This window comes from Oncorhynchus nerka, unplaced genomic scaffold (assembly GCF_034236695.1).
Source record: "Oncorhynchus nerka isolate Pitt River unplaced genomic scaffold, Oner_Uvic_2.0 unplaced_scaffold_1049, whole genome shotgun sequence".
Classification (NCBI taxonomy): domain Eukaryota; kingdom Metazoa; phylum Chordata; class Actinopteri; order Salmoniformes; family Salmonidae; genus Oncorhynchus; species Oncorhynchus nerka.
The window spans coordinates 151,731-169,971 of NW_027040262.1; the positions used below are offsets into that span (position 1 = coordinate 151,731).

Below are 18,241 nucleotides of genomic sequence, written 5' to 3' on the forward strand. Positions count from 1 at the left end.
GCCCGTGTTGATGTAGACTGCTCTGTGATTAAATTATAATTTTAAAACTCTGGCTATGTGTGTGTTTCTGTGTTTATCGGAGTGTGTCATTCCTCCAGCACTACAGATAATCTATTTGGATGTGATGCATTTTGCTCCATTGTTTCCCTCCAAGGAGCCACCATTGGAAGACACAAGGAGTTACTTCTTAACGTTGTGGAGGGCCTCCGTACCTTGACGGGAACCCTTCAATGCATTGCTGGAACAAGCCACAACAGTAACCTTCCAGACTCCTAGTAACCCCACTACCAGAGGTGTTTCTCCCCATACCCATTTCAGTTGGTGGCCCACTCTGATGATTTATATCTGACAGAGTGGCTGTAAAATAAATAGTATGGTCACATTTTACAGATGAAGCTTGATTTGGAATGTCTGAGTAGTTCTATATGATGTCATAATACACCCCGCTGATAATCAAGTGATGTTTGGAATGTCTGAGTCGTTCTATCTGATGTCATAATAGACCCCTCTGATAGTGACACATTTTCTCCATTGTTTCCATTTCAGTTGGTTTCCCACTCTGATGATTTATATCTGACAGAGGGGCTGTAAATGAATAGTATGATGACATCATACAGATCTTGGTGGAGTTCCTGACCGACTTGACGTGCAGATGTTGCATTGCATCAACCAATGGTTGCGTGTCACGTCTTTAACTGTGCAGTAGGGCATCGGAATGCTATATCATATGATGTGGTTAGCTGATATGTTAAATACCTATTCAGACGTTGTAAGATGAGATCTGGCATGCGTCTGCAACCTAACCAGGGAGGTACACAGAGTGGCTTTAACTTCACTAGGGTGGGGGCAGCATTCGGAATTTTGGATGAAAAGCCCAAATTAAACTGCCTAAATCTTCCACTCTAACGTTTCCAAAACTGTAAATATAACAGAACTGATACGGCAGGCGAAAACCTGAGGAGAATCCAACCCAAGTATTTGTATTTTTTTATAATGACTTTCTATGGGAATATCAAATGGAATACCTCCCAGATTGCAGTTCCTGGGGCTTCCAGTAGATGTCAACAGTCATTAGAAAGAGTTTCAGGCTTGTTTTGGGAAAAATTAGCTAGAATTTGTCAGGAAGTTAAAAGCTTAGTTGCAAATGGGTCTTCCAAACGGACAATGACCCCAAGCATATTTCCACTCTAAAGTATCCAAAACTGTTAAAATCATGTCTCTGAGTATAACAGAACTGATATGGCAGGCGAAAACCTGAGGAGAATCCAACCAGGAAGTACTATTATTTTGAAAGGCTGTTTTTCCATTGGAAGCCTATCCACCATACAAAGACTTAGGACCCAGTTCACAAGCTATATGGGTTCTTCTACATGTGACCTGTCTTTAGGCATTGTTTCAGGCTTTTACTCTGAAAAATGAGGGAGATTGTCCTCTGATTGAAAGTGCTCTGTGGAAATGTCCATTCATCAGCCATGCGCCTGATCGTGAACGCTCCTTTCCTATTGACAAAGCTTTTGTCCGGTTGAAATATTATTGGAGGTATTTGGACATAAAGATGAACATTTATTGTCTAACATGGAGACCTGGGAGTGCCACCAGATGAAGATCATCAAAGGTAAGTGATTCATTTTAGTCGCTATTTCTGACTTTTGTGACACTCTCCTTGGTTGGAAAATGGCTGTATGGTTCTCTGTGGCTATGAGCTGACCTAACATAATCGCAAAGTGTGCTTTTGCCGTAAAGCATTTTTCAAATCTGACACAGCATTATATTAACACATTATATTAAGGAGAAGTTTATCTCTATTCGTATGTTTAACACTTGTATCTTTTATCCATGTTTATGATGAGTATTTATGTTAATTGATGTGGCTCTCTGCACTTTCACCGGATGTTTGTTTGAGACAATGCATTTCTGAACATGAAAACAATTTCAAATTAGGTTTTTGGACATAAAGATTAACTTTATCGAACAAAACACACATTTATTGTGTAACATGAAGTCCTGTGAGTGCCATCTGATGAAGATCACCAAAGGTTAGTGATTCATTTTAGTCGCTATTTCTGACTTTTATGAGCCCTCTCCATGGCTGGAAAATGGCTGTATGGTTATCTGTGACTAGGCGCTGACCTAACATAATAGGTCGGTGTGCTTTCGCCGTAAAGCCTATCGGTTGGTGTGCTTAAATGGATGTAAAGCCTATCGGTTGGTGTGCTTTGGCGCCTTGCAAAGCCTTTTTGAAATCGGACACTCAGCTGGATTTACAAGAAGTTGATCTTTAAATGGATGCATCTATAACAGAGTAATTTTAATTATGGGATTTTCTGTTGTTTTGAATTTGGCGCCCTGCATTCACTGGCTGTTGTCGAGGTGGGACGCTAGTAGTCTGGTCACATCTAACAGAGTGGCTTTACTAGTCTGGTCACATCTATAACAGAGTGGCTTTACTAGTCTGGTCACATCTAACAGAGTGGCTTTACTAGTCTGGTCACATCTAACAGAGTGGCTTTACTAGTCTGGTCACATCTATAACAGAGTGGCTTTACTAGTCTGGTCACATCTATAACAGAGTGGCTTTAATAGTCTGGTCACATCTATAACAGAGTGGCTTTACTAGTCTGGTCACATCTAACAGAGTCTTTACATCTATCTAACAGAGTGGCTTTACTAGTCTGGTCACTAGTCTATCTAACAGAGTGGCTTTACTAGTCTGGTCACATCTAACAGAGTGGCTTTAATAGTCTGGTCACATCTATAACAGAGTGGCTTTACTAGTTTGGTCACATCTAACAGAGTGGCTTTAATAGTCTGGTCACATCTAACAGAGTGACTTTAATAGTCTGGTCACATCTAACAGAGTGGCACATCTAACAGAGTGACTTTAATAGTCTGGTCACATCTAACAGAGTGGCTTTACTAGTCTGGTCACATCTATAACAGAGTGACTTTAATAGTCTGGTCACATCTAACAGAGTGGCTTTACTAGTCTGGTCACATCTAACAGAGTCTTTACTAGTCTGGTCACATCTAACAGAGTGGCTTTACTAGTCTGGTCACATCTATAACAGAGTGACTTTAATAGTCTGGTCACATCTAACAGAGTGACTTTAATAGTCTGGTCACATCTAACAGAGTGACTTTACTAGTCTGGTCACATCTATAACAGAGTGGCTTTACTAGTCTGGTCACATCTATAACAGAGTGCTTTACTAGTCTGGTTTACTAGTCTGGTCACATCTAACAGAGTGGTCTTCACATCTAACTAGTCTGGTCACATCTAACAGAGTGGCTTTACTAGTCTGGTCACATCTAACAGAGTGGCTTTACTAGTCTGGTCACATCTAACAGAGTGGCTTTACTAGTCTGGTAACAGAGTGGCTTTACTAGTCTGGTCACATCTATAACAGAGTGACTTTACTAGTCTGGTCACATCTAACAGAGTGGCTTTACTAGTCTGGTCACATCTAACAGAGTGACTTTAATAGTCTGGTCACATCTAACAGAGTGACTTTACTAGTCTGGTCACATCTAACAGAGTGGCTTTACTAGTCTGGTCACATCTATAACAGAGTGGCTTTATAGTCTGGTCACATCTAACAGAGTGGCTTTACTAGTCTGGTCACATCTAACAGAGTGGCTTTACTAGTCTGGTCACATCTAACAGAGTGGCTTTACTAGTCTGGTCACATCTAACAGAGTGGCTTTACTAGTCTGGTCACATCTATAACAGAGTGGCTTTACTAGTCTGGTCACATCTAACAGAGTGGCTTTACTAGTCTGGTCACATCTATAACAGAGTGGCTTTACTAGTCTGGTCTGGTCACATCTGGTCAATCTATAACAGAGTGGCTTTACTAGTCTGGTCACATCTATAACAGAGTGGCTTTACTAGTCTGGTCACATCTAACAGAGTGGCTTTACTAGTCTGGTCACATCTATAACAGAGTGGCTTTACTAGTCTGGTAACAGAGTGGCTTTACTAGTCTGGTCACATCTAACAGAGTGGCTTTACTAGTCTGGTCACATCTAACAGAGTGGCTTTACTAGTCTGGTCTGGTCACATCTAACAGAGTGGCTTTACTAGTCTGGTCACATCTATAACAGAGTGGCTTTACTAGTCTGGTCACATCTATAACAGAGTGGCTTTACTAGTCTGGTCACATCTAACAGAGTGGCTTTACTAGTCTGGTCACATCTAACAGAGTGGCTTTACTAGTCTGGTCACATCTAACAGAGTGGCTTTAATATCTGGTCACATCTAACAGAGTGGCTTTACTAGTCTGGTCACATTTAGTCTGGTAGTCTGGTCACATCTATAACAGAGTGGCTTTACTAGTCTGGTCACATCTCACATAACAGAGTGGTCACATCTTGGCTTTACTAGTCTGGTCACATCTAACAGAGTGGCTTTACTAGTCTGGTCACATCTAACAGAGTGGCTTTACTAGTCTGGTAACAGAGTGGCTTTACTAGTCTGGTCACATCTAACAGAGTGGCTTTACTAGTCTGGTCACATCTATAACAGAGTGGCTTTACTAGTCTGGTCACATCTAACAGAGTGGCTTTACTAGTCTGGTCACATCTATAACAGAGTGGCTTTACATCTGGTCACATCTATAACAGAGTGGCTTTACTAGTCTGGTCACATCTAACAGAGTGGCTTTACTAGTCTGGTCACATCTATAACAGAGTGGCTTTAATAGTCTGGTCACATCTATAACAGAGTGGCTTTAATAGTCTGGTCACATCTATAACAGAGTGGCTTTACATGGTCACATAACAGAGTGACTTTAATAGTCTGGTCACATCTAACAGAGTGACTGGTCACATTTACTAGTCTGGTCACATCTAACAGAGTGACATAGTCTGGTCACATCTAACAGAGTAGTCTGGTCACATCTTTAATAGTCTGGTCACATCTAACAGAGTGGCTTTACTAGTCTGGTCACATCTAACAGAGTGGCTTTACTAGTCTGGTCACATCTAACAGAGTGGCTTTACTAGTCTGAGTCACATCTAACAGAGTGGCTTTACTAGTCTGGTCACATCTAACAGAGTGGCTTTACTAGTCTGGTCACATCTAACAGAGTGACTTTAATAGTCTAGTCTGGTCACATCTGGTCACATCTAACAGAGTGGCTTTACTAGTCTGGTCACATCTAACAGAGTGGTCTTTAATAGTCTGGTCACATCTAACAGAGTGGCTTTACTAGTCTGGTCACATCTAACAGAGTGGCTTTACTAGTCTGGTCACATCTAACAGAGTGACATCTTAGTGGCTTTATAGTCTGGTCACATCTATAACAGAGTGGCTTTACTAGTCTGGTCACATCTAACAGAGTGGCTTTTTCTAGTCTGGTCACATCTAACAGAGTGGCTTTACTAGTCTGGTCACATCTAACAGAGTGGCTTTACTAGTCTGGTCACATCTAACAGAGTGGCTTTACTAGTCTGGTCACATCTATAACAGAGTGGCTTTACTAGTCTGGTCACATCTATAACAGAGTGGCTTTACTAGTCTGGTCACATCTATAACAGAGTGGCTTTACTAGTCTGGTCACATCTAACAGAGTGGCTTTACTAGTCTGGTCACATCTAACAGAGTGGCTTTACTAGTCTGGTCACATCTAACAGAGTGGCTTTACTAGTCTGGTCACATCTAACAGAGTGGCTTTACTAGTCTGGTCACATCTGGTCACATCTAACAGAGTGGCTTTACTAGTCTGGTCACATCTAACAGAGTGGCTTTACTAGTCTGGTCACATCTAACAGAGTGGCTTTACTAGTCTGGTCACATCTAACAGAGTGGCTTTACTAGTCTGGTCACATCTAACAGAGTGGCTTTACTAGTCTGGTCACATCTATAACAGAGTGGCTTTACTAGTCTGGTCACATCTATAACAGAGTGGCTTTACTAGTCTGGTCACATCTAACAGAGTGGCTTTACTAGTCTGGTCACATCTAACAGAGTGGCTTTACTAGTCTGGTCACATCTAACAGAGTGGCTTTACTAGTCTGGTCACATCTAACAGAGTGGCTTTACTAGTCTGGTCACATCTAACAGAGTGGCTTTACTAGTCTGGTCACATCTAACAGAGAGTCTGGTCACATCTAACAGAGGCTTTACTAGTCTGGTCACATCTAACAGTGGCTTTCTAGTCTGGTCACATCTAACAGAGTGGCTTTACTAGTCTGGTCACATCTAACAGAGTGGCTTTACTAGTCTGGTCACATCTAACAGAGTGGCTTTACTAGTCTGGTCACATCTAACAGAGTGGCTTTAGTCTGGTAGTCTGGTCACATCTAACAGAGTGGCTTTACTAGTCTGGTCACATCTAACAGAGTGGCTTTACTAGTCTGGTCACATCTAACAGAGTGGCTTTACTAGTCTGGTCACATCTAACAGAGTGGCTTTACTAGTCTGGTCACATCTGAGTCTTTACTAGTCTGGTCACATCTAACAGAGTGGCTTTACATCTAGTCTGGTCACATCTAACAGAGTGGCTTTACTAGTCTGGTCACATCTACAGAGTGGCTTTACTAGTCTGGTCACATCTAACAGAGTGGCTTTACTAGTCTGGTCACATCTAACAGAGTCTGGTGGCTTTACTAGTCTGGTCACATCTAACAGAGTGGCTTTCTAGTCTGGTCACATCTAACAGAGTGGCTTTACTAGTCTGGTCACATCTAACAGAGTGGCTTTACTAGTCTGGTCACATCTAACAGAGTGGCTTTAATAGTCTGGTCACATCTAACAGAGTGGCTTTACTAGTCTGGTCACATCTAACAGACAGAGTCTGGTCACATCTAACAGAGTGGCTTTACTAGTCTGGTCACATCTAACAGAGTGGCTTTACTAGTCTGGTCACATCTATAACAGAGTGGCTTTAATAGTCTGGTCACATCTAACAGAGTCTGGTGAGTGGCTTTAATAGTCTGGTCACATCTAACAGAGTGGCTTTACTAGTCTGGTCACATCTAACAGAGTGGCTTTACTAGTCTGGTCACATCTAACAGAGTGGCTTTAATAGTCTGGTCACATCTAACAGAGTGGCTTTACTAGTCTGGTCACATCTAACAGAGTTTACTAGTCTGGTCACATCTAACAGAGTGGCTTTACTAGTCTGGTCACATCTAACAGAGTGACTTTACTAGTCTGGTCACACTAGTCTAACAGAGTTACTAGTCTGGTCACATCTATAACAGAGTGACACCAATAGTCTGGTCACATCTAACAGAGTCTTTATAGTCTGGTCACATCTGGTCACATCTAACAGAGTGACTGAATGGAGATCACCTTTAAACCATATGGTGCAGAATGAGATCACCTTTAAACCATATGGTGCAGAATGGAGATCACTAGTTTAAACCATATCACACTGTTAAACCATATGGTGCAGAATGGAGATCACTGTTAAACCATATGGTGCAGAATGGAGATCACCTTTAAACCATATGGTGCAGAATGGAGATCACCTTTAAACCATATGGTGCAGAATGGAGATCACTGTTAAACCATATGGTGCAGAATGGAGATCACTGTTAAACCATATGGTGCAGAATGGAGATCACTGTTAAACCATATGGGAAGAATGGAGATCTCTTCCTCTTTTTCCCCTATAACAGCCTCCTCTTTCATTCTGATAGCTTCTACCTCCTCCTCTTCCACTATGACAGCCTCTATCCCCTCCAAACGGAGATGTCTCTTCTTTCACTGTAATACCCTCCTCCTCTTCTTTCCCTATAACAGCCTCATCTTCCTCCTTTTTCATTCTGAAAGCTTCTTCCTCTCCTTTCACTGTAATATCCTCTTCTTTCCCTATAACATCCTCCTCTTTCATTCTGAAAGCTTCTACCTCTTCCACTCTGGCAGCCTCTATCTGGGACACTGTGAAGTCCATGGAGAACAAGAGCACCTCCTCCCAGCTGCCCACTGCACTGAGGCTAGGTAACACGGTCTCCACCGATAAATCCACGATTATCGAAAGCTTCAATAAGCACTTCTCAACGGCTGGCCATGCCTTCCGCCTGGCTACTCCAACCTCGGCCAACAGCTCCGCCCCCCCCCCGCAGCTCCTCGCCCAAGCCTCTCCAGGTTCTCCTTTACCCAAATCCAGATAGCAGATGTTCTGAAAGAGCTGCAAAACCTAGACCCGTACAAATCAGCTGGGCTTGACAATCTGGACCCTCTATTTCTGAAACTATCTGCCACCATTGTCGCAACCCCTATTACCAGCCTGTTCAACCTCTCTTTCATATCGTCTGAGATCCCCAAGGATTGGAAAGCTGCCACAGTCATCCCCCTCTTCAAAGGGGGAGACACCCTGGACCCAAACTGCTATAGACCTATATCCATCCTGCCCTGCCTATCTAAGGTCTTCGAAAGCCAAGTCAACAAACAGGTCACTGACCATCTCGAATCCCACCGTACCTTCTCCGCTGTGCAATCTGGTTTCCGAGCCGGTCACGGGTGCACCTCAGCCACGCTCAAGGTACTAAACGATATCATTACCGCCATCGATAAAAGACAGTACTGTGCAGCCGTCTTCATCGACCTCGCCAAGGCTTTCGACTCTGTCAATCACCATATTCTTATCGGCAGACTCAATAGCCTCGGTTTCTCGGATGACTGCCTTGCCTGGTTCACCAATTACTTTGCAGACAGAGTTCAGTGTGTCAAATCGGAGGGCATGCTGTCCGGTCCTCTGGCAGTCTCTATGGGGGTGCCACAGGGTTCAATTCTCGGGCCGACTCTTTTTCTGTATATATCAATGATGTTGCTCTTGCTGCGGGCGATTCCCTGATCCACCTCTACGCAGACGACACCATTCTATATACTTTCGGCCCGTCATTGGACACTGTGCTATCTAACCTCCAAACGAGCTTCAATGCCATACAGCACTCCTTCCGTGGCCTCCAACTGCTCTTAAACGCGAGTAAAACCAAATGCATGCTTTTCAACCGATCGCTGCCTGCACCCACATGCCCGACTAGCATCACCACCCTGGATGGTTCCGACCTTGAATATGTGGACATCTATAAGTACCTAGGTGTCTGGCTAGACTGCAAACTCTCCTTCCAGACTCACATCAAACATCTCCAATCGAAAATCAAATCAAGAGTCGGCTTTCTATTCCGCAACAAAGCGTCCTTCACTCACGCCGCCAAGCTTACCCTAGTAAAACTGACTATCCTACCGATCCTCGATTTCGGCGATGTCATCTACAAAATGGCTTCCAACACTCTACTCAGCAAACTGGATGCAGTCTATCATAGTGCCATCCGTTTTGTCACCAAAGCACCTTATACCACCCACCACTGCGACTTTGTATGCTCTAGTCGGCTGGCCCTCGCTACATATTCGTCGCCAGACCCACTGGCTCCAGGTCATCTACAAGTCCATGCTAGGTAAAGCTCCGCCTTATCTCAGTTCACTGGTCACGATGGCAACACCCATCCGTAGCACACGCTCCAGCAGGTGTATCTCACTGATCATCCCTAAAGCCAACACCTCATTTGGCCGCCTTTCGTTCCAGTACTCTGCTGCCTGTGACTGGAACGAACTGCAAAAATCGCTGAAGTTGGAGACTTTTATCTCCCTCACCAACTTCAAACATCAGCTATCCGAGCAGCTAACTGATCGCTGCAGCTGTACATAGTCTATTGGTAAATAGCCCACCCATTTTCACCTACCTCATTCCCATACTGTTTTTATACTGTTTTTTAAAAATTTTTATTTACTTTTCTGCTCTTTTGCACACCAATATCTCTACCTGTACATGACCATCTGATCATTTATCACCCCAGTGTTAATCTGCAAAATTGTATTATTCGCCTACCTCCTCATGCCTTTTGCACACATTGTATAGACTGCCCATTTTTTTTTCTACTGTGTTATTGACTTGTTAATTGTTTATTCCATGTGTAACTCTGTGTTGTCTGTTCACACTGCTATGCTTTATCTTGGCCAGGTCGCAGTTGCAAATGAGAACTTGTTCTCAACTAGCCTACCTGGTTAAATAAAGGTGAAATAAAAAAAATAAAAAAATATCCCCTCTCCCACTCCTAAAGGTTCTTTATATTTTTTCACAGCAACATCTTCTTCTTCTTTCACTTTAACAGCCTCCTCTTCCTCATTTTTCATTCTGAAAGTGTCTACCTCCTCCTCTTCCACTGTGACAGCCTCTATCCCCTCTTCCACTCCAAACGGAGATTTCTCTTCTTTCACTGTAACACCCCCTTCTTCTTCTTCTTCTTCTTCTTTCACGACAATGTTCAGCCCCAGAGCTTCTTTCTCCGTCCAGTAGACCTCCTCTTCTTTACCAAGGGAGGAGAAGTTTAGTGAGCTCATGGTCAGGGATGTTAGTTAGCATTAGCGACTAGCCTAGTGCTAGGCTCAGTATCAATCTTAACAAGTTTGCAAATTTGGTTAAAGTTTACAGTAGATATACGTAAACAGAATTGTGTTTGAAACACTGCGATTCGCGAATGTAAATAAAACATGGTGTAAAGCGCATCAAATGCTTCGGTTTTAAGTTGGCTAGCAAGCTAAAAAAAAAAAAATGGCTGAAAGAGTAGCCGTGTTGTTGTTCCTGAAGAAGCGTCCCGTCCAGTCCATTATACGTCACGCAAGAAGCGTCACCAGAAAAACCTGATGACTGACTGGAGTGGGTAACGCAGTTTGGAAAAATATTTACAACATTGTTTACATTAGTAAAAAAAAATGTCATTTTTCAAACACAAGATATGTTTTCTCTTACGTCTTGCAAATAATACCTTCATATACACAGACGTAGAACCCTCAAGGAAAATTCCCATTGGATTCCCATTTTTTTTTAACAGGGTTACAGGTAGTTTTCATATTCGAATTTCATATTTTATATTTTATTGTACCTATGGGCTGCCACTAGAAAGAAGAAGAAATGCATACAAGAACAGTATGGGCTCTCGAGTGGCACAGCGGTGGTACGCCACTGCATCTCAGCGATATAGAGGCGTCAATACAGACAACCCTGGTTCGAATCCAGGCTGTATCGCAAACTCTTGCATGTCAGTTGGCACAGGTAGAGCTAGGTACAGCCAGGTACAGCCAGGTACAGCCAGGTACAGCTAGGTACAGCTAGGTACAGCCAGGTACAGATAGGTACAGCTAGGTATAGCTAGGTACAGCCAGGTACAGATAGGTACAGCCAGGTACAGTCAGGTACAGCTAGGTACAGCCAGGTACAGCTAGGTACAGCCAGGTACAGCTAGGTACAGCCAGGTACAGGTAGGTACAGCCAGTTACAGCTAGGTACAGCCAGGTACAGCTAGGTACAGCCAGGTACAGCTAGGTACAGCCAGGTACAGCCAGGTACAGCTAGGTACAGCCAGGTACAGGTAGTTACAGCTAGGTACAGGTAGGTACAGCCAGTTACAGCCAGGTACATCTAGGTACAGCCAGGTACAGCCAGGTACAGCTAGGTACAGCCAAGACCCCTTTTTGATTGGCAATTGCAAGAAGACATCCAACAGTTCCCTGGAGAGGCGCCCTGGGCATGGACAACATTACAGTGGGGCAAAAAAGTATTTAGTCAGCCACCAATTGTGCAAGTTCTCCCACATTCTCCCAAATTATGGTGGAAAATACGTATTTGGTCACCTAGTTCTGGGACACTGTAAAGTCCATGGAGAATTAAGAGCACCTCCTCCCAGCTGCCCACTACTCTGAGGCTATGAAACACTGTCACCACTGATAAATCCACTATAATTGAGAATTTCAATAAGCATTTACGGCTGGCTATGCTTTCCACTTGGCTACCCCTACCCCGGTCAACTGCCCGGCACCCTCCACAACAACCCGCCCAAGCCCCCACCATTTCTCCTTTACCCAAATCCAGATAGCTGATGTTCTGAAAGAGCTGCAAAATCTGGACCCCTACAAATCAGCCGGGCTAGACAATCTGACCCTCTCTTTCTAAAATTATCTGCCGAAATTGTTGCAACCCTATTACTAGCCTGTTCAACCGCTCTTTCGTATCGTCTGAGATTCCCAAAGATTGAAAGCTGCCGCGGTCATCCCCTCTTCAAATGGGGTGACACTCTAGACCCAAACTGCTACAGACCTATATCTATACTACCCTGTCTTTCTAAGGTCTTCGAAAGCCAAGTTAACAAACAGATTACTGACCATTTCAAATCCCACCATAATTTCTCCGCTATGCAATCTGGTTTCAGAGCCGGTCATGGGTGCACCTCAGCCAAGCTCAAGGTTCTAAACGACATCATAACCGCCATCGATAAGAGACATTACTGTGCAGCCGTATTCATCGACCTGGCCAAGGCTTTCGACTCTGTCAATCACAACATTCTTATTGGCAGACAATTTCTCAAATGATTGCCTCGCCTGGTTTACCAACTACTTCTCTGATAGAGTTCAGTGTGTCAAATCGGAGGGACTGTTGTCCGGACCTCTGACAGTCTCTATGGGTGTGCCACAAGGTTCAATTCTCGGGCCGACTCTCTTTTCTGTATACATCAATAATGTTGCTCTTGCTGCTGGTGATTCTCTGATCCACCTCTACGCAGACGACATTAGCATCATTGCTAACAGCTACACATAGTGGTAGACAAATGCACTCAGACAGGGGCATTTACTGGCTGTTTCCTCTTCAGAAAGTTGAAGGAAACTACAAATCACTGAGGCTAATTTAAAGATGGCTTGCAGACAGTGAATATAGAATAACTATAACAAAAAATTGATCCAAACTATACCACCACCCAAAATCACACTTTAGAGACAGGAAGGGCAAAGGGGCATCTTTCTCTACACAGGTAGAGTCCTATCTGTCCATGTTGCCTTTTGCAAAGTGGGCACTGCTTCATGCGGCAACATCAACACTCACCTAAATAGCCCATATGCCACTGGGTGAGAGAAGATTTCATTGTTTTTGGGCAGCATTATGTGAGGTGTTATTATGTGTTGTTAGCGATGAGCCTTGGTAAATTTAGCTTGAATATTCCACCTAATCCTGTCTAATGGGCAGGTCAGCCCTGGAGTAAAGTATTGGCTGTAAGAAGTAAGAGAAAACAACATCTGGTTGTTTTTAAATGACTACTTATGGTATTGCTTGCCAGAATAAACATTGTAATTAATACGTTTCCAATCTGCGTTACCCACTCCAGTCAGCAGGAGGCTGATGTGAGTCTTTCACGTGATGCTTCTTGCGTGACGTATAATCTAGTGGACGGAACTGGAAGCGTCTTCAACAACGACAAAGGGCTTCTGATTCACCCACCGCGGTGGTTTGCTAGCGAACCTAAAACATTGATGTGTATATTACTCTTGGTGTTTAGAACTGTTTACGTGTTTACGTTTCTACTAGTTCATTTAAACGTGATTTGATACGGCACGAGGCTAATCGCTCGGAACATGAGCTCACTAATCTCGACGGAGAAAGAAGCTCTGGTGAAAGGAGAGGAAGAAGCTTTCAGGATGAAAAGGGAGGAAGAGGAGGCTATCACATTGAAAGAAGAAGAGGATGATATTACAGTTAAAGAGGAAGATGGGAAAGAGGTTGTCAGAGTGGAAGAAGAGGAGGTAGAAGCTTTCAGAATCAAAAAGGAGGAAGATGCCATAACATTGAAAGAAGAGAATGAAGTGAACGAAGAGGAAGAACCTTTTGGAGTAAAAGAGGAAGAGGAGGATATCTCAATAAAACAGGAGGAGACTGAGGTTCCAATTTCCACCAGTGAGTACTGTCTTAAAAACAGGGCCACAAACTACCCAGTTGTTGAACTAATGTGTGGTTTTAAAGGGCCATTCTACTGAAGATCTCCTCTTGAATATGTTGTTCAGTACTGTAGGAATTGTTGAAGGGGCAATCTGCCATTGGTACATATGTTATGGGATTTCGATGTATTGAATTCTCATTCTCCATGTGGTCTATATTAAAGTTCCCCTCATCTAATATAACAGGCTTTTAAAAAATGATGTTGGTGCATCATTTCTACTTAAAATATCAAAGGGACACAAAAGGCACCAATTTCATTGATTGCAATAGAAGATCATAAGTTCACCATCTGTTTGATGTTCTCGTTCACACAGGAGAGAGACATGACTATCCTGGATCCTCTGGGGAGCCTCAACAACATCCTGATGCTGATGAGGCAGAGATGAGTCTCTCCAGATCAGAACACCAGATGGTACAGCTTGGTCTATCGGGGTCTGGGCCGGGTTTCTGTAAAGCAGTTTATGTCAACAGTGACATCAGCATCCATCATGATATGTGTCTGTGTCCCCTCTTTATCGTTACCAGGACAACGCTAGCCCTTCCACCCTCCCGGAGTCCCCATGCCGTGCCTCTCCCAGTAGCACCTTACCGCTGGTTATGAAGAGGTTGTCTGTGCTGCTGGTGGACTGCAGGAAAACAATGGAGCTGACTGGAACTGTGAGAGGAGGAGAAGAGAAGGATGGATCAGATTTGACACATCAAAGTAAGTAGTTTAGTTTGAACAAATAAATAGATCTTTCGCTGGTATCTGTTCCCAGTAGGGCTATCCCCGACTAATACAAATACAGCTTTGCAGACTCTTGGCATTCTCTCAACCAGCTTCACCTGGAATTCTTTTCCAACAGTCTTCAAACCAAACTTTATTTGCCACATGCGCCGAATACAACAAGTGTAGACTTTACCGTGAAATGCTTACTTACAAGCCCTTAACCAACAGTGCAGTTAAATGTAAATTGTCTGGTGGGTATTTGTATGAATTGTTCAGCAGTCTAATGACTTTGGGGTAGAAGCTGTTGAGGAGCCTTTTGGTCCTAGACTTGGCGCTCCAGTACCGCTTGCCGTGGGGTAGCAAAGAAAACAGTCTATAACTTGGGTGACTGGAGTCTCAGACGATTTTAGGAGGAGTTCCCACATATGCTGGGCACTTGTTGGCTGCTTTTCCTTCACTCTGCCATCCAACTCATCCAAAACCATCTCAATTGGCAGGACACCGTTAAACGGGTGTCCTGACTCTCTACGGTCATTAAAGATCCCATGGCACTTATCGTAAAAGTAGGTGTGTTAACCCCGGTGTCCTGGCTAAATTCCCAATCTGGCCATCAAACCATCACGGTCACCTAATAATCCCCAGTTTACAATTGGCTCATTCATCCCCCTCCTCTCCCCTGTAACTATTCCCCAGGTCGTTGCTGCAAATGAGAACGTGTTCTCAGTCAACTTACCTGGTAAAATAACGGACACATTAAAAAACGTAAAAATTAAATCGGGTTGAGGCCGGTTGATTTGTGGAGGCCCGGTCATCTGATGCAGCTCTCTCCAAAAATCTCACATTTGGACTCACAGACCAAAGGACAGATTTACACAGGTCTAATGTCCATTGCTCGTGTTTCTTGGCCCAAGCAAGTCTCTTCTTCTTATTGGTGTCCTTTAGTAGTGGTTTCTGTGCAGCAATTCGACCATGAACGCCTGATTCACGCAGTCTCCTCTAAACAGTCTCCTCTGAACAGTCTCCTCTGAACAGTCTCCTCTGAACAGTCTCCTCTGAACAGTCTCCTCTAAACAGTCTCCTCTAAACAGTCTCCTCTAAACAGTCTCCTCTAAACAGTCTCCTCTAAACAGTCTCCTCTAAACAGTCTCCTCTAAACAGTCTCATCTAAACAGTCTTCTCTAAACAGTCTCATCTAAACAGTCTTCTCTAAACAGTCTCCTCTGAACAGTCTCCTCTAAACAGTCTCCTCTAAACAGTCTCCTCTAAACAGTCTCCTCTAAACAGTCTCTTCTAAACAGTCTCCTCTGAACAGTCTCCTCTGAACAGTTGATGTTGAGATGTGCCTGTTACTGGAACTCTATGAAGCATTTATTTGGGCTGCAATCTGAGGTGCCGTTAACTTGTCCTCTGCAGCAGGGATAACTGGGTCTTCCTTTCCTGTGGCTCCTTTATGAGACAGTTTCATCACATCTTCTCTAAACCAACTCTACCTTGTCACAACACAGCTGATTGGCTCAAATGCATTTAAAAGGAAAGAAATTAACACAAATGAACTTTTAACAAGGCACACCTGTTATTCAACTTTCCTTGAATCTGATCCTTTGTTCATAGCCCCCAATTTGACTGATTCCAGAGGCTGATCCAAAAAAATGACGGTGGAAGAGAGGTACTCGGAGTGGGCTTCTAGTCTGACTCAGGAGGCGTGCACACCACCCACCTCTTCTGAGTATATTACTTGTGGAAGAGAGGTACTCGGAGTAGGCTTCTAGTCTGACTCAGGAGGCGTGCACACCACCCACCTCTTCTGAGTATATTACTTGTGGAAAAGAGGTACTCGGAGTAGGCTTCTAGTCTGACTCAGGAGGCGTGCACACCACCCACCTCTTCTGAGTATATTACTTGTGGAAGAGAGGTACTCGGAGTAGGCTTCTAGTCTGACTCAGGAGGCGTGCACACCACCCACCTCTTCTGAGTATATTACTTGTGGAAGAGAGGTACTCGGAGTAGGCTTCTAGTCTGACTCAGGAGGCGTGCACACCACCCACCTCTTCTGAGTATATTACTTGTGGAAGAGAGGTACTCGGAGTAGGCTTCTAGTCTGACTCAGGAGGCGTGCACACCACCCACCTCTTCTGAGTATATTACTTGTGGAAGAGAGGTACTCGGAGTAGGCTTCTAGTCTGACTCAGGAGGCGTGCACACCACCCACCTCTTCTGAGTATATTACTTGTGGAAGAGAGGTACTCGGAGTAGGCTTCTAGTCTGACTCAGGAGGCACGCACACCACCCACTGCTTCTGAGTATATTACTTGTGGAAGAGAGGTACTCGAAGTAGGCTTCTAGTCTGACTCAGGAGGCGTGCACACCACACACTGCTTCTGAGTATATTACTTGTGGAAGAGAGGTACTCGGAGTAGGCTTCTAGTCTGACTCAGGAGGCGTGCACACCACCTACCTCTTCTGAGTATATTACTTGTGGAAGAGAGGTACTCGGAGTGGGCTTCTAGTCTGACTCAGGAGGCGTGCACACCACCCACCTCTTCTGAGTATATTACTTGTGGAAGAGAGGTACTCGGAGTAGGCTTCTAGTCTGACTCAGGAGGCGTGCACACCACCCACCTCTTCTGAGTATATTACTTGTGGAAGAGAGGTACTCGGAGTGGGCTTCTAGTCTGACTCAGGAGGCGTGCACACCACCCACCTCTTCTGAGTATATTACTTGTGGAAGAGAGGTACTCTGAGTAGGCTTCTAGTCTGACTCAGGAGGCGTGCACACCACCCACCTCTTCTGAGTATATTACTTGTGGAAGAGAGGTACTCGGAGTGGGCTTCTACTCTGACTCAGGAGGCGTGCACACCACCCACTGCTTCTGAGTATATTACTTGTGGAAGAGAGGTACTCGAAGTGGGCTTCTAGTCTGACTCAGGAGGCACGCACACCACCCACTGCTTCTGAGTATATTACTTGTGGAAGAGAGGTACTCGGAGTAGGCTTCTAGTCTGACTCAGGAGGCGTGCACACCACCCACTGCTTCTGAGTACATTACTTGTGGAAGAGAGGTACTCGGAGTGGGCTTCTACTCTGACTCAGGAGGCGTGCACACCACCCACTGCTTCTGAGTACATTACTTGTGGAAGAGAGGTACTCGGAGTGGGCTTCTAGTCTGACTCAGGAGGCGTGCACACCACCCACTGCTTCTGAGTACATTACTTGTGGAAGAGAGGTACTCGGAGTGGGCTTCTAGTCTGACTCAGGAGGCGTGCACACCACCCACCTCTTCTGAGTATATTACTTGTGGAAGAGAGGTACTCGAAGTGGGCTTCTACTCTGACTCAGGAGGCGTGCACACCACCCACTGCTTCTGAGTATATTACTTGTGGAAGAGAGGTACTCGGAGTGGGCTTTTAGTCTGACTCAGAAGGCACGCACACCACCCACTTCTTCTGAGTATATTACTTGTGGAAGAGAGGTACTCGGAGTGGGCTTCTAGTCTGACTCAGGAGGCGTGCACACCACCCACCTCTTCTGAGTATATTACTTGTGGAAGAGAGGTACTCGGAGTAGGCTTCTAGTCTGACTCAGGAGGCGTGCACACCACCCACTGCTTCTGAGTACATTACTTGTGGAAGAGAGGTACTCGGAGTGGGCTTCTAGTCTGACTCAGGAGGCGTGCACACCACCCACTGCTTCTGAGTACATTACTTGTGGAAGAGAGGTACTCGGAGTGGGATTCTACTCTGACTCAGGAGGCGTGCACAC

General features: G+C 44.5%; 1 protein-coding gene across 1 annotated transcript in view; it reads left to right on the forward strand.

Moving 5' to 3' along the window:
- Positions 1-13,238: 13,238 nt before the first annotated feature.
- Positions 13,239-18,241, forward strand: part of LOC115117047 (zinc finger protein 436-like) — a 30,937-nt gene continuing 25,934 nt past the window's right edge. Inside the window, exons 1-3 of the mRNA XM_065016298.1 lie at positions 13,239-13,730; positions 14,087-14,184; positions 14,298-14,475. Of these exons, the coding sequence (XP_064872370.1) occupies positions 13,412-13,730; positions 14,087-14,184; positions 14,298-14,475 (595 nt within the window). The 5' untranslated portion in view covers positions 13,239-13,411. The remainder of the gene's footprint in view (positions 13,731-14,086; positions 14,185-14,297; positions 14,476-18,241) is intronic.